At 42.4% G+C, this 19,439-nt stretch overlaps 1 protein-coding gene across 3 annotated transcripts in view; it reads right to left on the bottom strand.

The window, feature by feature from the left end:
- Positions 1-2,530: 2,530 nt before the first annotated feature.
- The window catches only part of ARMC8 (armadillo repeat containing 8), a 90,861-nt gene continuing 73,952 nt past the window's right edge, over positions 2,531-19,439 (bottom strand). For 2 of the 3 annotated variants that reach the window (XM_025043599.1, XM_006907202.3), the window contains 4 exons: positions 14,793-14,888; positions 10,520-10,592; positions 9,254-9,347; positions 2,531-5,070 (listed from right to left, as the gene is read on the bottom strand). In XM_025043599.1, the coding sequence (XP_024899367.1) occupies positions 5,037-5,070; positions 9,254-9,347; positions 10,520-10,592; positions 14,793-14,888 (297 nt within the window). In that variant the 3' untranslated portion in view covers positions 2,531-5,036. The remainder of the gene's footprint in view (positions 5,071-9,253; positions 9,348-10,519; positions 10,593-14,792; positions 14,889-19,439) is intronic. The other variant, XM_006907203.3, reaches the window with a different exon arrangement.

Consider the following 19,439-nt stretch of genomic DNA (forward strand, 5'->3'; position numbering starts at 1 on the left):
CATATTGTCTTGACGGAAAGTAGGTATAAATAGGCTTTAAATCTTCATGCTGCCTACCCAAGCCACATGGACAGTTGTCACACTGCCAGATTTGCCATCTGGGGCCTCTGTAAATCAGGGTGTGTTCATGAAGCAATGCTTGGGGTTACACTTGGAAACAGGGTTCGTCAAATTTTCTTAACACTCCCTCCCCCCTCCTTTTTTTTTTTGGTTTCTGATTCTGGCTAGAGCCTAATTTTAGAACCTGAGTGCTCGTAGTGGAGCCAGGTTGCCTCCAGCTTCCACTAAATTGCCTGGTTTAGCTGTCTCTCCACGGTTGTGGCCTTGAGGGATCCAGGTTTTCAGTAAAAAGTAACTGTTATTACCCCATGAATATTAACACGCACAGCCATTCTTTTTTTACCAGTTTGCTCTCCAGTTTATTTATAAATTCACTAAGCCCAGGCATACTCTTTCCTCTCTGACTAAGCAAAAGGCAGCGTTCTACATCACTAGGCAAATGTCAGTGATTTCTTTCTCACTTGCTGGTTTCTCCAGAGAACTCTGTTCCTCTGACTTGACGTTCTTTAAATGGGCAGTTAGCTCCCAGAAGACTGCTCTTCATGGGTGCATTACTCCTTCCGCAGCCTGTAGCACAAGGCACTGTGCGGGCACTGGAGAGTGAAGGATGAGTCAGGCTGCCTGAAGGTGGAGACCAGAGCCTGTGACACTGAGTGGGTGGCTGTGTTCCCCGTGACTTTGTGTCACCTCTGGATGGAAACGCGAATGCCCGTTGTGCTCATCCGCATCTGTATAGGCCCCCTTGTGAAACAATGGAACTCTCCCTGACAGGATGCCTCGAGGAAGCTGAATCCACTGTTCCCAATCCACGGAACCCCAGCCTGCCTTCGGGTTGTGCTCTTCCCTTGGTGAGTGGGCTCGATTGCTCTGTGCCCACCTCAGAGCTGGTCATGCTTTGGAGAAAAAGCATGCACTGGAGCCCTATGCCTTGTCTTCCATACCACGGGTATTGTGTGGCTCTGAATGAGCTATTTGGGGGTGTACTCAGTTGACGGCTACCTTATCTGCCCAGAAGCTGGGAAGCCAAGGATCTTCCTTGGAAGATCATCTCATCACTGGAGAGAGATGAGAAATGGAGGAACCAAGGCCTCTAAAAGAGGGGAGAGGAAGAGTAGGTGAGGGAACTGAGCCTGTTGGGGAGGGAGGTGATGTGTTGGTGTCTGTGATGATCTTTAAACCTTTCCGGGAAGTAGCCGGGAGTGGCAGGGCTGGGAAAGAGCAAGCATGAGGCACATTAGGTGACAGGACTAGAGAGGGAGGGGTGTTGACACAGCCCTTCCTTCCATTACATGGTAGGGCATTTCTTTTCTCAGAATCTAGAAGGTTCATGGCAGAAGGGGAAAGAGAAGGCTCCTGAGAGTGGCTACAATGTTGGCCAACTCTTGAGGATGGACCTCCTTGGCAGACACTGTGCACCTGGGTTCCTCCAACAGAAGAAAACCAGGGGCTGCAGATGGCCAGTTTTGGGCATTAAGGCCTCTCAGCTCCTGGGTGTGAGTGCCTGACAGGGTGGAGGGCTGGCTCCTTCCTAAAAACTGGCTCTGGCCCTCCACCTCAGCGAGACTGGGCAGGTGACTGCTTAGTGGACAAGGCCAGGAGCCAGGGGCTGCAGAGATAGAGGGAGGAAAGGCATGTGGCCCAAGTAGGCCATGATGTGGCACTTGAGGATGGGGGTTCCCTCAGTCTTCTCTGAAGCCAGGTCATAGACCAAGTTTTCCCTCATGCTAGGAACTACCATGTGCCTCTTTGCTCAGCAATCAAGAAAAGTCGGTGCCTGGGGTAGGACTGGGGCAGCACCAGCCCTATCCCAGGTGGCAAGTCCTCTCTGTCGGCTCTCAAACAGGACCTGGGGGCAGTCCCCCTATCTCCTCCCCCTTTCTCAGGCCTCACTTCCAAGTTTCCCCTGGGACAGAGGCATTCCCTCCCCTGCCTGCTGCCTCACCACCCTTCTCCCCGTGCTCTGGGGCAGATGTCCTTGGCTTTCTCTCTGTATCGAGTGAGACCAGGAGGTAAGAGGAGCTTCTCTACATTTTAGAGATGGGGAGAAGGCAGCGCACACTGCGTGAAGCGCGCCCACGGATCCCTGCAGACCGACAGCAGCCGGTTGTGCACTGTGCAGCTGGTCATTTGCCAGACTTTGGGCCCGAGGCCAGCAGGTGATGGCAGTGGAGGTGCAGCATACATAAAGGGAAGAGGAGAGGACGGAGGAGGTAGAAACAACATGGGGGGGTCCCAGTGGCTGGGAGTGACCACCTGTAAAGGGTCTGTTAGCCTTCAGGAGGCCAAGAGAGGGGTGCCCAGAATGCTACAGATGCCCCTGGAACCTGTACTGACCACCAGCCGCCATCTCTAAAATACAAAGTCACGTCCTGGTTTCTTATTCACCAAGAATCACAGGTTGTAGAAGCCAGTACACATTATCTCCTAATGTCTCCTAATGTTCTAGACATTTGGAAAACAGACTCCTTTATAGAAGTTGCCATGATCTTTCTTGGCTTTTATTTGCATGTGTTAAAATCATATTATCCAAACACTACCAGAAGAACATGTACTGTTCTGCATAAAGTGCTTAAGGAAAAAAAATGCAACTTATTAAATTGGACATTCTTTTCTAGTTCATAAATTTTGGGTTACAATCAGGGCACAAAAGGAGAAACAGAATGCAGTATTAGAGAGAGCGAGAAGCTTAGTTAAGAACTTGGGTGGAGACACAAGATCACGTCCCATTCCTCCCACTTCCTTGCTGACTGAACACTGCACCTGTGTAAAGCAGCAAACAGCTTCGTTTTAATAAATACATTTTCCTTCATTCAAATCAGAAAGTTAATTATATAGTAAAGCACTTTTTCTTTGATCATTTGTTTATAGCCACAGGCAAGATTTAGCCACAGAGTTTACGTGTGAAAGTGTTACTTCATTGGGCCTTCAGCTTTCTAATGCTATCTGAGTTCAAGATTGTCTCAGCAATTCATTATTGGTTTCTTTATATTTACCTGGTACTTTTAAATACCAACTCTATAGTGCCTTGTGTTACAAATGCCAAACAAGGATATTTTCTCAGTACTAGAAATGTCAATGGAGTGGGCCTAAATGAGGCTTTATTCCCAATAAACTAGATTTTCTTTAAACTGGCTCTCTCACGTTAGCACACGGATAGCTGCACAAAACCCAAATAATTGTTGTGACAGATTTTTAAATCGGTGATGTTCTAAAAAAAATAACCACTTGGAAATCTCTGTGTTTGAATCTTGGGTGGTCATGTTGAGAACAAGAAAAATTGCATTAAATACATTTAAAACATTCATTTGCAATCAAACATATTTGAATCTTCCAAGGAAGGTACAGGTTGGTGATGGGGTGGCTTCAACGCAAGCAACCTCATCAGGAGTGGCTGGTGTGCTTGGGACCCTGCAGTGGCACACACTCGTGGCAAGCTTCTGGGCCGCAGACTCCGCTTCCTGGCCATAGGGCCTTTGACCTTTTAACAAAGGGAAAAGGAAGGCTCGTTCTACCTTCGAACAGTCAAGAGAAACCTCTGTTGAGTTCACCTTGAAGCTGACCCAGATGTTGGAGCAGGCGCCAAGCTAAGGGCTTACAGAAGGGCTGAGCAATATCCGCTGTGAAAAGAAGTCATCTTCGGTCGGCCTGGAGAGAGTCTCTTTCCTTCTTTCAAACTTCCGTGCTTTTGGCTTCGAGCAGGAAAAGATCTTAGCCGCATCTTTTACTAAAATTTCTATTTTACTTTACAAAAGGACACTCACTAACAGTCCTGAATGACTAGTGTGGAATTGCTGAGTTAGCTAAGAGAAAAACAGCTTTCTAAACTATCCTGTTCTTTGCTGCTTTCTACAGATGGTTCTCTAAAACTTTCTTTAGTTTCACAGTGATATATGCTGTTTCCGGAAGCACAAGGTGATTGGACTTTGTTTCCAGGAAGTGATGACCTACTTTATTTTGAGCATAAGGTTCTATGACTGGTTCTAAATCCTGCCGGATACTGCTATATCAATGACGGGGCTTAGGGCACTTGGTGCCCAGTTCCTGCCAAGGGTAGCCCACCAGAGTCACGGCTGGGCTTTCACTATCAGTAGTTCTATTTCCCTTTGATGCTTCAAAAAAACCTATGGTAAATGTGTCCCCTCACTCTACTCCACCCTGTCCATCTGACTTGGAAGCCTGAGAGCTTATTGAATTAGGCTGATATTGACGGCAGTAAGATGCTAGCTTACTATTTTGCACAGCACCATATATCGTGCCTGTTATTCAGGCCAACTATAGCCAATCTTTTTCTTTTTTTGTTTTTCTTTTTTTTTATATATAAAGAAAATCTATGTAAGTTGAGGTTCAGAAATGCATATATTTTTTACTTACAAATATTCATCTGACCAAAATTCAACATAACCTTTATGGAACACTTAACAATTGTTTTGTTTTTAAAATAACATTTCATTCAAACTGTATATAATTCAGTAAAGTTTTTTATACAGCAAGCAATGCTTAAACCCTGGAAAATCTGTAGAAAAGAGATTTTCACACAAAATAAGAAAAGAAAAATTTGAGGTATTCCCCCCACATACATCATTCATCCTGATCCACGTGCACACACGCACACGCGTACACACACACCTGTGTGTGCACAGACACATTCTCACTCACAAAGTGGCTGCAGCATAGGCAAAAAATTGTAGGTCCAAAGGAAAATGATTGATTGTTCTAATAAAGAGTCCAGGTAGCTCAGGAAAAAAAAAAAAAACAAAACAAGACAAGAGAAAACACAATAGTCCTCTGAGGAAATTACTACCTCAAAAATATGTTCTCAAGATGAATTTGAGATCTAAGCCTACCAAATTGCTTTTGCAAAACAGCTCCCTGCAGTCCAAGGTGACTTGTGCAAATAGAAGGAATCGAATGAGGCTAGTTCCTGTACTTCCTTTAACAAGGATGTGGGACGCTCGCAGGTGCCCAGGGTGCTCCCATCACGCCAGGTACTGCTGCAGTGCCGTCTTGGCCCTGAAATCACAAAGTTCCTGTTAGCCGTCATCTCAAAAGTATAATGAAGGGGAAAAGCCTGTGGCTGAAAGATGGTAGTACGGGAAGTCTAAAAAGTTAGATCCCCAAAGGGAACTGGGCGGAGGGAGCCCAGCTGGGCACCTACCATAACGGCAGAAATCTGCAGTCAGCCGGTACTTCCAACTCCTGCCGGATACATTCCTCGTCCTAAGGTTTTCTGGGGAAGGACTGCTCTTGCCCTTACACCTGCTGCAGTCCAGTGACCTTCTGTAGTTTTCCTTTATCACTGGCATCTATTTATCATGGATTTGGAATACTTTATGTTCTCCTATTGCCATGCAAGTTTTATATAGTGCTCTAGGACACTGGGAGGACATTTAGGGTTCTGGGAAACTAGCAGGAAAACTGACCCAGGAAGGTGTTTAGGTGCTGAGAGGACGGTCTATGAAAAGGGCTGAAAGCTCATGAGATGAGGCTGTATCATGGTTCCAATGTCTCAAAACTGAGGAAGAAAGTTGCAGTCTCATCTCATTCTTCTCACTGTGCCTGATACTGATCAATGTGGGATGTAGGTTTGTTATGGTGACTGGGAAAGAAAGTAGCTAGTTGGAGCAGAAAAGATGTAACATGGGCAGTGACCTGACCTCTCCTGATCCTTGTAAAAGTGTCTTCCTTTGAGCTGGGACTGAGGAGGCCTCCTTTACTATTTCTGATATGAGCTTAGTAAAGTTTCTAAAGGTGCTGAAATTGTGGGGGTTAGAAGTCAGGTTTCAGCAATGGTTTTCCCTTCTATGTTATGGAATAAAAGCCTAAAATTTTCAGTTAGTATTAGCTGATAAAGTATGCCAGTAGATCTGGCATGCAATAAATAGCTGGATTCAAAATGCAGTTTCCATAAAGCAATAGATATGATCTACAGTTTGAAAAGTGGTACACTAAAGAATAGTCTTGCAAGTGTCTAAGACTCTATAAAAGATGATAGTTGCAAATAGTCCAATCGCTCAGAACAAAAAGCTCTATTCAGTCTCCAAGTTATGAGTGAGCTGGATTCTACAAGGTCATTTTCCTACAGAAACAAATTTATTAATGATGCTACCCCTTAATGACCATCCACCTCACTGCACAAACCTGAGGCCATCTGAACGTGGGGTGGAAAGGGCTAGTCAGCAATAGCTCCTCATCTGTAAGTGTATGAAAGTCATAGGTGTACAAAGTCTTAAAAACGGAAGGAAACTGAGAGATGTCTTCTTTAGGTAACAGACTTTACTGTGCCATGGTGGGAATATCCACAAGGGGATCTATAAAACTGCCATTTCAGACTCCTTCTGGATCTGTCTCAGGGGTTGGCTATGTTTGCTCGTATTAGACCTCCAAGACCACGCCCTATTCTTTCTGACCTAAGGAGTCTTTCAGATGGATAATTTTGGAGGCAAGATCATCCTTCCCTAGAGGATTAGGGTAGCTCAGACCTTGATTCCTTTAATAGGGTTTAAGCTTAAGAACTGTTGAAAACTTATGTTCCACACGAATTTGGGAAAACAGCACCAGATTTGTCTAAGCGACGTAGGCCAGGGCTCAAACCTATCCCACTTCATGCTGATGAGGCCTCTCGTAGTGTTCCAGGTCATCCCACAGATGATTTGCACCAGAACTGTTTTCATTTCTGAATAAACATGGGAGAATAACTCATGGAACGATATGGCTCTCAGCCAGAAGAGACAAGCTGACAGAGCCCATCATTTAAGTCAGCAGCTATTGCTGAGGTAGAGGTTCCAGTTCTCAAGGTACAGCTTGTACCCAGTCTTTAGCATGTGGCTGGCCTTGACTTGCTTTTGACGTGACATGCATTTGAGCAGCAGCCTTGGGCTGCAGTTACTCAGGGATTTGCTTCTTTAAATTGATGTCAAGCTTCAGGAATGCACAGGCCCAGATCTCTGTGCTCTAGTGTCTGGCAAAGACTTTCACTCAAGGAGCAGTTACCAAGTACCTCTTCTCTTCAGTGGAGCAGATAAGCGAGCTGACAGCCATACACAGTGGTATGTTCTCTGGGTGCTATGGAAGCACAGGGGTCCCTGGCACAGCCTGGGGGGCAGGGTGGAGAATGTGTGGGGTGAGACTTTTTGAGTTTTGGAGGATAAATGGCCATTGTCCGAGCATTCTCTCCTTCCTTGCTTTTGGGACACCATTGTGCCTGGGTCTCTGCCTGTCTCACTGGTTGTTCCATCTGCTTCTTTGCTAGATCTTTCTCATCTTCCCCTACATGTTGGGAGGCCGCAGAGTGCGGTCCTGAGCCCTCCTCTTTTCTCTCCTCTATCTTATTCTCCCTAGGTGACTTCATCAAGTTCCGTAGCTTTATATACCATCCAAATTTATATACTCAGTCCCACTCTCCTGGGTATCAGTCCCTTGGATATCTAATAGGCATCCCAAAGTTGGCACAACAAATAAGAACTCTTGATTCTCCCTAGCCCTGCCCACTTCTCCTGTATTCTTCTGTCTTGGTAAATGGCAACTCCCTAACCAGTTGCTCAGGCTATAATTCTAGGCATTTTCCTTCCTTTTCTTTAACACCCTACATCAAAGCACTGAGCAAATCCTCTTGGCTCGATCTTTAGATTAAATCCTGAATCCGACCACTTCACAACCGTCCTGCCACTCCTACCCTCATATCTTACCTACATGACGACAGCCTTTAACGGTCTCGCTGCTCCCATTCTTGCCCTGCTACAGATGATTCTGTACACAGCCACCTGAGTGATTTTCTAAAAGTTCAAATCAGATAGTGTCTCTCTTGCTAAAAACTCTCCAACGACTTCCTATTAAATGCTGATTAAAACCCAAGGTCTTTACCATGGCGTAAAGGCTCTTCACTTGCTCCCCATCACTTCCCTGAGTCCACTTCTACAACTCTCCCCCTCGTTTACTTTTCTCCAGCCACACTGGTCCTCCTGCTGTTCCCTGAACATTACTGCCAAGCTCAATACTGCCCCAGGGCCCTGAATTCACTGTCCCCTCTGCCTGGAATACTCTTCCTCTAAACATCTGCCTGGCAGACTCTCTCGTTTCATCCAAGTCTTTGATCAAATGTCACATCCTCGGAGAGGCCTTTATTAATTAATCTATATGAAAATAAACTTTCTTACTCTCTATTTCCTTAACATGCTTTATTTTTCTTCATCGTACACCTCATTAACCTGCTATCATGTTACATATTCATTTGCTTATTGTCTGTCTTCTATACTAGAAGGTAAGTTCCACGAGGGCAAGGACTTTATCAATTTTATTTACCATTATATCACCAATGCCTAAAACAGTACCTGATAGAGATTAGTATTAAACAACAAACAAATATCTGTTGAATGAATGGGAATTCAGAGGAGAGGGGACTGGGATGGCAAATCAGATGGAACAGAATGTATAAATGCATGACGGTGTGATACTGCAGATGGCAGGTATGGGTGGGCATGGGTTGGAGGGGGAACATGGAGGATGAGAAAGGCAGAGCCAAATCATAAAGGGCTTCTGAGCTATGCTTAAGAGTCAATTAAAGAGTTGATGTTCTTTGCTGTTGTTATGGACAGAAGTGAGCTGGAAAGTGAAGGCTACATTATAAGGGAGTGTACACAGCTAAGAAGAACACTTTTAGCTATTTTGAGGTTAAAGGAGTCTCTGGTTATGACTCTTACCTCTCCCAGTAAATGGTGAGCTGAGGACAAGGACTCCTCAGTAGTCACTGCTGTATCCCCAGCAGCCAGGCTAGAATGGCACGAGGCAGGTTTTGAGCTAATGAATGTTTTTATTATTGGCCTTCCTTTCTGCTTTCCAAAAGGCCATATGCATTTCTATTCTAATGACTAAGGGAATGTAAGGGAGTAGCCTCTGCATCCTCTCCAGATACCCCCTAAGATGGCCCAAGCTCATGTTAATTCAGAGTAAGATGAGAGCCTTTATTAATTTGTTAATTAACTGGCAATAATTAATAATTACATATATAATTATTATAAATAACAATTAGTTGATCTCTTACTCAAATGTCACACAGTTGGCTCACAGAAAATTAAAAAGGGAATCCAAGAATCTAAAAGATTTTAAGCTTGGCCGTGTGAATTACTAAGCAATTCGAACTCTTTCATAAAAGAATCCAATGCACCCCAAAGCAAGGCCCTTTTATTTTGATACTCACTTGTCACAAAGGTTTGAATCTGGTGACTGACTCAGTTTGTGTAGAATATCTACGATGCCCATGTCTCGTAATTTATCCTGACGTTCTTGTGAACCTAAGAGAGTAAAGCTAACAGGTTACTGGGCACAGGACCCAGGCAGCCGCTCTCCTTTGTGTACAACTGACGATCTAGTGCCTTGCCAGTGCCCCTCACTCCTCAGCCCTTCCAGCCCCCTTGGCCTCCACTCTCCCCCAGTGTAGTTGGATCCCCTCATGTTTGGATTCTTCAACAGTGTTCTAATTGGTCTCTCTGCCTCTTGACTCTCCTTCCTGCGGTCCATCCCAAGTTCTGCTCCTGAATTAATTTCTCCATGGACTGACTATAGGGTCCAGGTCAGATTCTTCAGCCGGGCACAAAGTACTCTACCACTGGAACTCGCTTCATCACTTCTTTCTGGACACACCAAGCCAGGCTCTTCCTAGCCCAAACAGGTGTTGTTTCCGACCTTCTGTTCCCTTCCACCCTCCACTGGCCTCCACTAACATGAGGCAGGTCCAACTTCATACCGCTCCGGTCTATGTTCCAGCTAGGACTCCCTGACAGCAGCCTTATTTCCCTGGCACCCAGACAGTACTTGGGACTCTAGGGCCTGTATGTTCAATCCAGTTTCTTCTCCTGCTATTCTGTTATGAACACAGCTGCTGAGTGGAGTCCTTCCTCCCCACTGAAGAGCTAGTCACTCAAGACCTTGTCTAGACCCAGTGAACCAGGATCTCTAGGGGTAGAGCCAGAAATCTGCATTTTAAAAAGTTCTCCAATTCATTTTTATGCAGCCAACCCAGCACCGAGACCTTAGCTGTACACTGGACTTATCTGGGGAGTTTTAAAAAACACTTATGTTTATAGCCCACACCTAAATTCTGATTTAATTGGTCTGGTGCAAAAATCCCCAGGAGAGCCTAACATACAGCCAAAGTGGAGAACCTCTGATCAGTAGATGCCTCCTGACTGACAGCTTCACCAATCACGCTGTATTTTTCATTTCTTACTAATACACCCTCTACAGGGGCTGTCACTTACTACTACATTGTTGACTCCAAGGTGGGGGCTCAGTGTTAACTGTCCAGCTGACTCAGACTAGTCCAATGATTTGTCAAGGTGACTCTGTTGGGTGCTTGGGGCCTAGTGTTTGGTGCCTTTAACCAGGATCTTGGGTACCTGCTGTCTTCCCTGAGCGAGACTTTCTTCCCATAATTTTCTTCAGAACAAATCTCATAATCTCTTACCTTCCTCTTCATTCCATATGAGGTTTGATATACAAAACATAGCGGCAAGCTGAAGTTTGACATGTGAATGACCCTATTTGATGCAAAAAAGGAAAATAAAAATGGAGGCAATCTCATTTTAGATCATTTTTTGTGACATACTATAGACAATCCCAACAGCTTAAGAGTTTGAAGCGGGGGCTTCAAAATCAAATGTGTTGAGGGGTCACAAAGTTAGCACTAATGGGTGAATGGGTTGGACTAAAGACAATAAGGAATGGTGGAGAATCGGCAAAGTGGGGAGCGAAGCCTTGTGAAGCTGTTCACATTCAAATTTTAGATGCTCTCTGGCTGGCCACACAAAATACCTCTAGGACCATAGATGCAGTTTTTAATTTATTCAATCCATGCCCACAGAAACAATGGCATAAGACAATACTATGCTTTTGACTTAAGCTATGCCTTATCTCTATTATGAAACTTTTAGGTTACCAGTGGCCAATGAATTAGATAGATGTGCATTTGATGTTTACCTCTTCACTTATTGATTATCTGGTTCAAATTACTCTTATTTCTATAAGAAGAGTTTCAAAAACTTGAGTCTCTACTTGATTTATTTTGAATGTCTCTACTATTGTTAAGGAGCTTCCTATTCATCTGAAACACAGTTATAATTTTTCTTTATCTACTGAAAGTACAACCATTTTTGTTTAAGTTGGATCATTTATCCTTACAGACTGCTTTCTCCTAAATGAAAGAGGACTCAATGGTAAAACAATCTTTATAGATGGTTTTCCTATTGGTTAAAAAAAAAGTCCCCCATACATTTAAATAATTTATGCATGTCCGAGGAAATACCAGTGGTATATGTTCAATGGTTTCTTAAAGGCTAGGACAGACTGATCTTGCCACATAAGACTATATGTCAACTAAGTAGAGACAAAGAAATGGATTTGGCTTTCTCCATTAGAATTCTATGTTGGCGATTCTTTTTTCTTTCAACCTGCTAAGACTTTTAAGGAGATATCCAGTGTGAGCTCCATTAAGACAAAACAAAACTTATCATTGCTTCTATCCTCAGACCATCAATGAATATTTGTTGAATAAATGAACTTGTACACAGTACAATAATAAGCATTTACTATATATAAGTTCATTCATCATTCATTCGATACATGTTTATTATTACTTTTTTCAATTATAGTTGGCATACAACATTGTGTTAGTTTCAGGTATACAACACAGTGATTTGACATTTTTATTTTGTAACTTACAAAGTAATTTCCTGATAAATCTGGTACCCATCTGGCACCATACACAGTTATTACAGTATTACTATGTTCCCTGCGCTGTACGTAACATCCCCATGACTATTTTGTGACTGCCAATTTGTACTTCGTAATTCAGTAAATATTTTTTGAGGAAACAAACTGCTGTGATAGAGAAAACAAGAAAATGGAGGGGTGAGAACCTAATTTAAGTAGAGTGCACAGAAAAGATCTCTTCGAAGGAGGCAACGTTTAAGCAGAGACTTAAAGAACAAGGTACCAGTTGGGCAAAGAGGTAGAGCCTAGGGGTTCCAAGAGGAAGGAAAAGTTCTTAAAAAGGCCTGAGGTAGGAGGGAGCTGTATGGCTTGGGCACACTGAGAAAGAAAGTGGAGTAACCCTGGTTCAGAAGAGTAGACATGGCTAAACTGTGGGCCCTTACAGGCCAGAGTAAGGACCTGGATTTCCTTCTGAGTTGAAAGGACAAGATCTGAAGGAATTGGAGTGAGTGCAGAGGAGTCCAGGAGGCTCTCATAGGCGACAAGGCATGAGATGCTGTGGCTTGGACTAGGGTGAGGGGAGTGGTGATAGAAGGAAGTAAACGGATTCCAGATAGGATTTGAAGGAAGGGCTGATAGGACCTGCTGATATATTGGATTAATGAAGTGAAAGAGAAATCAAGATTGACTCCCAGGTTTGAGCAACAGGGTAGATGGCAGAGGTACTATATTGAGATGGAAAGGAGAAATTTAGTCTTAGGAGAGTTATTTAAGAATTCACTTTTATTTATTTTTTCCCTCTTAAATCGCCCCCCACACTTCCACCCCTGACCTATGGATGTTGCTGTTTCCCTTTTTTTTTAAGAACTGGATCTCTGAAGGTGGGTTGTCTTCTCCCATGCGCTCACGGTGTGCACCGGGGGCCTGGCACACCCAGGGCCTGGCGCACCCGAGGCATGATCCGTAGCTCCACCTGGGGCGCAAACCCAGGACTTTCTGCATGTAAAACAGACGTGCTAACCACTACACTATGGAGCCACTCCCTAAACATCAACTTTAAAAGGCTTCAGACAGTCAGATGGAGATGCTGAGTAGGCAGGAGGATACCTAAGTCTGGAATTCAGAAGAGAGGTGGAGGCTGGAGGTATACGTTCGTAAGTTATCAGTACAGAGATGATCGTAAAAACAATGAGAATGTATGAAATTCTCCTAAACTAGTGGTTCTCAACCATGGCTGTATACAAGAACCACCTGAGGAACTTTTAAGAACCCTGAGGCCCAGGCTACACCCCAGACCTTGTAAATTAGAATCTCAGGAGGAAAGGGTCAAGTTCCCTGGGAAATGGCACTGCACAACAAAGCCTGTGAAGCACAGATCTCAAGAGCGCGTGTGGGTGGGAACAAGAGGGGGTCCTTGGGGTCACAGACACCAAGAGCAATGTTTGCAGGAGGAGGAAACGGTGAGCTGTAACTGAGGTAAGATGAGGAGAGAAAACTATCCTTTGAGTCTGACATTATGAAGGTCATTGGTGACCTTAACCAGAACAGTTTCATGAGAGTGATGGAGGTAGAAACCAGATGAAGGGGGTTAAAGTGAATTTAGAGGTGGGGAAGAAAATAGCTTGTGCAGAAGATGCTTTTAAGAAGTTCAGCTTTGAACAGCAACAGAAAAATAGGCATGCCTCGTTGGGTATGAGATATCAACAGAAACTTTTAAAAGATGAGATACTATTTGGACCTGGTATTGGAAATATTAAGGGGGTTCCTGGCTGAAGCAGTAAGGTCTTCATTTAACAAATATTTACTAAGCATATACTAAGGGCCAGACACTGTACAAGATGATGGATATACAATTGTGCACAAACTTGAAATAGTCCTTGCCCTACCAAGCTTACACTCGGTAGGCACACAAATAAACAAATATCTATCACTCTGATTGAGCTAAGTGGACCGAAGGGAACAGACTGCAATAGCGAAGAATAACCCACACATTTAAGAGCCTAAGAGGAAGTGTCAGTTGAGCTGCAATCTGAGCAGTGAGAAGGCATGCCATGAAGGAGTGGAGAGGCAGAGGAGCCAGCATGGTGAAGGTCTCCAGGTGGAAAAGCATATGGCCTTTTCAAGGAACTGGAAGGTCAGTGTAGTGAACAAAGGGAAGAGGAAAATGAGTTGGGGAAAGAGATGATTCAATTCATGTAGTCGTTCACAGGCCATCATTAGGGGGGTATGAATTTAATTTAAGGTATAACAGGGAGCCACTTAAGAATTTTGGCTTCTAGTCTCTTAATGAAACAAAAAATGAGGTGAGGTTTAAAGAATGAGGAGATGGTAAGAACCTTTTATTGTGGAGAACGGTGTGTGTGTGTGTGTGGGGCGGGGGGTCATCGGCTTGCTGGAGAATCCCATAAATGTACTAGGCAGTGCTGCATGCCAATCTGGGTTACGTAAATATGAGTTTAACATGAAACCAGTTAGCCTGGTTCGGTGCCATTCTCTATAGCCGTTAGCTCTGTCATGGAAGCAAAGAGAAGACACATTTACCTATGGTTAGGATTTTGCTAGAGGATATTGGCAGAGTAAAAAGAGGAGGGATGTTTGATATCCAGATTTTGGCAACAGGCAGTTTCTGGTGGTCCAGAGTGTCATCGTGACAGTAGGTGGCAGACTGTGTTTGAAAGCAAACAGATCAAAGAACAGATGCCAGAGGTAGAGGGTTCATCTGCATAGAACTGAAGCCGTGGGAGGGAAGACAAGGGATGGTGGACGCTGAGAGACAGCCAAAGGCCTAAATAATCAGGAGAAGACAGGGCGAGGAAGGACGGGTGGCAGGTGGTAATACTACCAGTGGTACAAGCTTCAAAAGACTTACTGCTGTTTTTTTCTTCAGGATGGCAAAGAGCTCCTTGAATCTGTTTCAGAGTAGTCTGTTCTTTTTATAATTATATAATTTTGGGGGGGCTAACAATGCTACAGTCACTGCCGTCTAATGTGCAGCTACTGTAGAGTAGAGAAAGGGGACAAAGGCCTACCATGTAATACTTGATTTTCTGCAGGATGTCGTCATTGGTCATAATGAGTTCCTTTGCCGTTGTCCCATCTGCTATGTTGGCTAGGATGCACAGTGTCTGGAAAAGAACAAAGGGCCAGCAATCAGGAAACCTCTAAAGTCCTCAGACTCGAGCTCTCTCAAAAACTCGGGCAATTTCCCACCTGAGGTGCATGGATTCCTACAGGTTCCAGTTTGAATGCGTTGATTTCTCACCTTGTGGCATCACTGCCACAAGAGTAACCACATCTAAGGAAAGTCTACCCAAAAGAACCCACACATTTCAGTGGTTTCTTCTGGGCTTAAGCCATCCCTGGGCAAAGGTGGGCACATGTCTTTAAGAGTTCATGCTATCACATAAACCAAAGGAAAAACATAAGTTATTATTATTTTCTTGAAAACTCCATTTCTAAGAGGAGCTTTTGTCACACTAACCCACAAGGTTTCTCCAAAGAGTTAGTCTAGTTAGTCTCTTCGGTGGAAGCTTCATGGGTGTTGCAACTTCACTCCCTTGCCCTCCAAATGTATGGCCTTCTGGGTGAAGACCTGAACCCTGGCCACTAGCCATGTGCAATCAGGAACTCTTGACTTTTTGAACCCTATTAGAGGAACAGAAAGGGAAGCAAAATGTGTGAAGGAGCTTAGTCCAGGTAGGCTAAATGTAGAGATTAGAGGGAGCCTGTGCCAGCTGGCAGGTCACACATCTTGAGGACAATCACCACATCGGTACCAGAGGAAGAAACTCAAAGGAAGAGACTGTCCTTGTTAACTCTTACATTCCCATAGCCATTACCAGCAGAAGGCAAGGATGAAAGCAAAGGTGAAAGCACTGTGGTAGGGACACCAAGCCAGTGCCAGCTTTAGCAATTCAACGAACTTTACTGAGCACCTGTAACGGGCATGCACTCCACAGGGCATCAGAATGAGGCAGGAATAGGACAAATGCCCCAACTATGAAGCCATCACACAACTACATTTCACTGTGGTGTGACTGAGGTAAAAACAGAGACCCAAGAAAGTACGAAGTAAGTGCACTTGCTTGATACTGCGAGTCTGGGAAGGCTTCTTGGAGAGAGTGACACCGAGTCCAGGAGCACGGTTAGCCAGGAACTCAAAGAAAGTGATGAGAGGTGGGGATGGGATCTAAATTCAAATAATTTTCTACAACTTTAATTTTTCCCTTTGCTAGACTTAAACGAATTAACCTTGTAGGTTATAGCTAATTGAGGAGACTATTTCTTACTACAGCCCAAACCGTAATATGTGGTCTTGTTTTTCCTAGATTAACACCCCACAGTAACTAGATTATTAGGGAGTGAGTCCTGAAGTTTGAACCAAAAAAGGCTGCCTCTGGGATACAAGAAACATGGAAAATGCAATTTATAATCCAAGGCCTAAGCAAGCACTGGGGGAATAACTATTCCTGGGCACTTAAATCATGATGAGAAGACCTTGATTTACCCCAGAAGTGGGAGAGAGATGATCTGAGGAAGATGTTAGATTTCAAAGTGATGTGGAACATGGTGAGCCTGTCAGAAGTCTTGGCAGGCACAACACTTTTGAGTTTCTCAGGACTGAGGGAATCACAAGGGGATAAACAAGTTTGGACTATTTTCTTACCTAACTTTTATGATTAAAAGTTCTTAAATTCTGAAAAAAGTTAAAAGAATAAATAGTACAATGAACACCTATTCATATACTATCACCTAGATTCGACATCCATAAATGTACCAATTTGTTCTAAAGAGTATGGGTGTACACACACGTGTATGCGTATGTATGTGGAAGAATTTATTTTTTCTTTACTTCTATTTTCCTGAACAATTTCAAATAAAGTTGCAAATTATCAAGTATTTTAGAATATACTAAGAATAATGACATTGTCTTGCATGCTATCATACCTAATCACTATGCTTAAGAAAATTAATAATAATGGATATGCACTCTTTTGTTAGCTTTTGTGGGAAAGATTCTACGAGGGGACAAATGTGAGCATGACAAATGGAATTAACAGGAATAATTAGTTTGACAAGGAGCTGATAGTCAGCTGCTTTTAAGAGGTCCAAGTGCCCCTCGCCAACTAGGCTCTACCGGGCTTTATGAAGACAAAACCAAACAGCAGAGAGTAAAGTCAAGCGATGGGATTTTCTTGAGCTATTTATTGCTTTATATAGTCAAATCCTTCCCCCATCTTCAAACCCTGGAAACCTTTGATCTGTTCTACTGTTTTGACTCTTCCAGACTGTAATATAAATGCAATTATATAGTATGTTGCCTTTTTAATCTGGTTCTGTCATGTAGCATAATGCATCTGCAATTCCTCCATGTTGTTAGGTGTATCAACAGTTTGTCCCCTTTTATTGCTGACTGGGATTCTATGTTATATGGATATACCATGGTTTGTTTATTCACTCCCCAATTGAGGGACGTTTGGTTTGTTTCTAGTTTTTGTTAATTACAAGTAAAGTTGCTACAAACATTCCCAGACAGGTTTTTGTATGAACTTAGTTTTCATTTTGATGGATACATGCCTAGGGATGGGATTGCTGAGTTGTATAGTAAGAACATGTTTAACCTTATAAGAAAGTGCCTATTTTCCAAAGTGTATCATTTGCATTCCCACCAGATGCTCTGCATCCTTGCTAGCACTTAAGTTGTGTGATATTTTTTTTTAGGAGTGTTTGTTCATATCTTTTGCTCAGTTTTTTATTTGGTTGTTTTCTTATTGTTGAGTTTTGAGAGTTCTTTATATATTCTGGACACAAGTCATTGTCAGGTATCTGATATGCAAATATTTCCTTCCAGTAGATGGCTTGTCATTTCATTCTCTTAACAGTACCTTTCGCAGAGCATAAGTTTTAAATTTTAATAAAGTGCAACTGACTTTTATTGAATGATGTTTTTAATGTCATGTCTAAGAACTCTTTGCCTAATCTAAGATCGCAAAGATTTTCTCCTGCATTCCTTTTTAAAAGTTTATAGTTTTACCTTGTACATTAGGCCTATGATTCATTTTGAGTTAATTTTTGTCTAAGGTGCAAGACAGAGTTCAAAGTTATCATTACTATTATTTTTTTTGCAATTGTTACAGACCCATTTGTTGAACAAACCACCCTTTCTCCATTAAATTGCTTTTTCACCTCTGTCAACAGTTAACTGGCCATATTTGTGTGGGTCTACTTCTGGACTCTTTATTCTGTTCTATTGATTTATATGTGCTATCCTTTTGCTGACAGCACATTGTAATGACTGCTATGCTTTTATAGTAAGTGTTAAAATCAGGTACTGTGAATCCTCCAACATTCTTTTCTTTTTTCAAAATTGTTTTGGCTATTCTAGTTTCTTCACCTTTCCAACAGATTTTGAAATCTATAAAAGGCGGTTCCAGATATTTACAAATATATTTATATTTACCAAAAATCATGCCAGGATTTTGAATGGAATTATACTGAATCTATAAACTTGGGTAGAACTGACATTTTAACATGGTATATTTCTCCATTTATTTAGCTTTTGGGTTTCTTTCAGTATTAGTGTTTTGTAGTTTCTAGAATATAGATCCTATTTTGTGAGATTTCTATATAAGTATTTATTTTTTTCTGAGCTATTATAAATGGTACTGTTTTATAAATTTCAATTTCCACTTGTTCACTGCTAATATATAAAAATACAATTGATCTTTCTATCTCGTAATGCTGCTTAACTCATTGATTAGTTCTAGCTTTTTTGATGAGCCCATGGCATTTTCTACAGACATTCATTTCATCTGGGAGTAATTTTCTTTATTTCCAGTCAGTATGCCTTTTATTTCTTTTTCTTGACTTAGTGTCCTTGGTAAGAATTCCTGAATGATGCTGATTAAGGGTGGTAAGAACGGACATGTTTTGTTCCCGATCGAAGGGCAGTGATAGATATGTTCACAATTCTGAGTGCAGTGATCATTTCACAGATATATACATATGTCACCTTATCACATTCTATACTTTATGTGTGCAGCTTATTGTATGTCGATATACCTCAATAAAAAAGAAAATAAAATATAACAGATGCTATTGAGAAGAACTGAACTTCCAGTTAAAAACCAGACAGTTTAAGCCTCCCATAGTTGCCTCTTTTGGGCCATCACCAAAATCTGTAAGAGTATCATCTCTGTTCTGCCAAGACACATTCTTTTTGTTCATCTTTTCTTTTGCCTGCACCCCAATCTTGCCTCATTTTGCTTCACTTTTCAAGTTAGTGGAAATCTATCCAGGTAAACTGTCTTTATAGATAAAACTCATTCTTATGCTTTTAAACAATGTGTCTTCTTTATTTTTGTGTTCCAATTACTAATCTCATTCAATCTAATTTCAGTGATGCCTATGAGATTATACTTTTGCTGTGTTAAATTTTTGTTCATCAAAAAACATGGTTGTTTATTATTGAATTTTAAGAGAAGTTACCTAAAATATCTGTCTTAAAACCACTTTGTCAAATCTATCACCTTTTTTTTGCTCACGAATTCAATCACAGCTCGTAAATCCTACCACTCTTACTTCCCACACTATTCTCTTGACACCTGATGAATGACTAACTCAGGAACACAGAGGATGAGTCTATAATTAGACTCTCCGGGTCCAGCTCTCCATTG

The sequence above is a fragment of the Pteropus alecto genome, unplaced genomic scaffold (genome assembly GCF_000325575.1).
Source record: "Pteropus alecto unplaced genomic scaffold, ASM32557v1 scaffold92, whole genome shotgun sequence".
NCBI classification, from domain to species: Eukaryota; Metazoa; Chordata; class Mammalia; order Chiroptera; family Pteropodidae; genus Pteropus; species Pteropus alecto.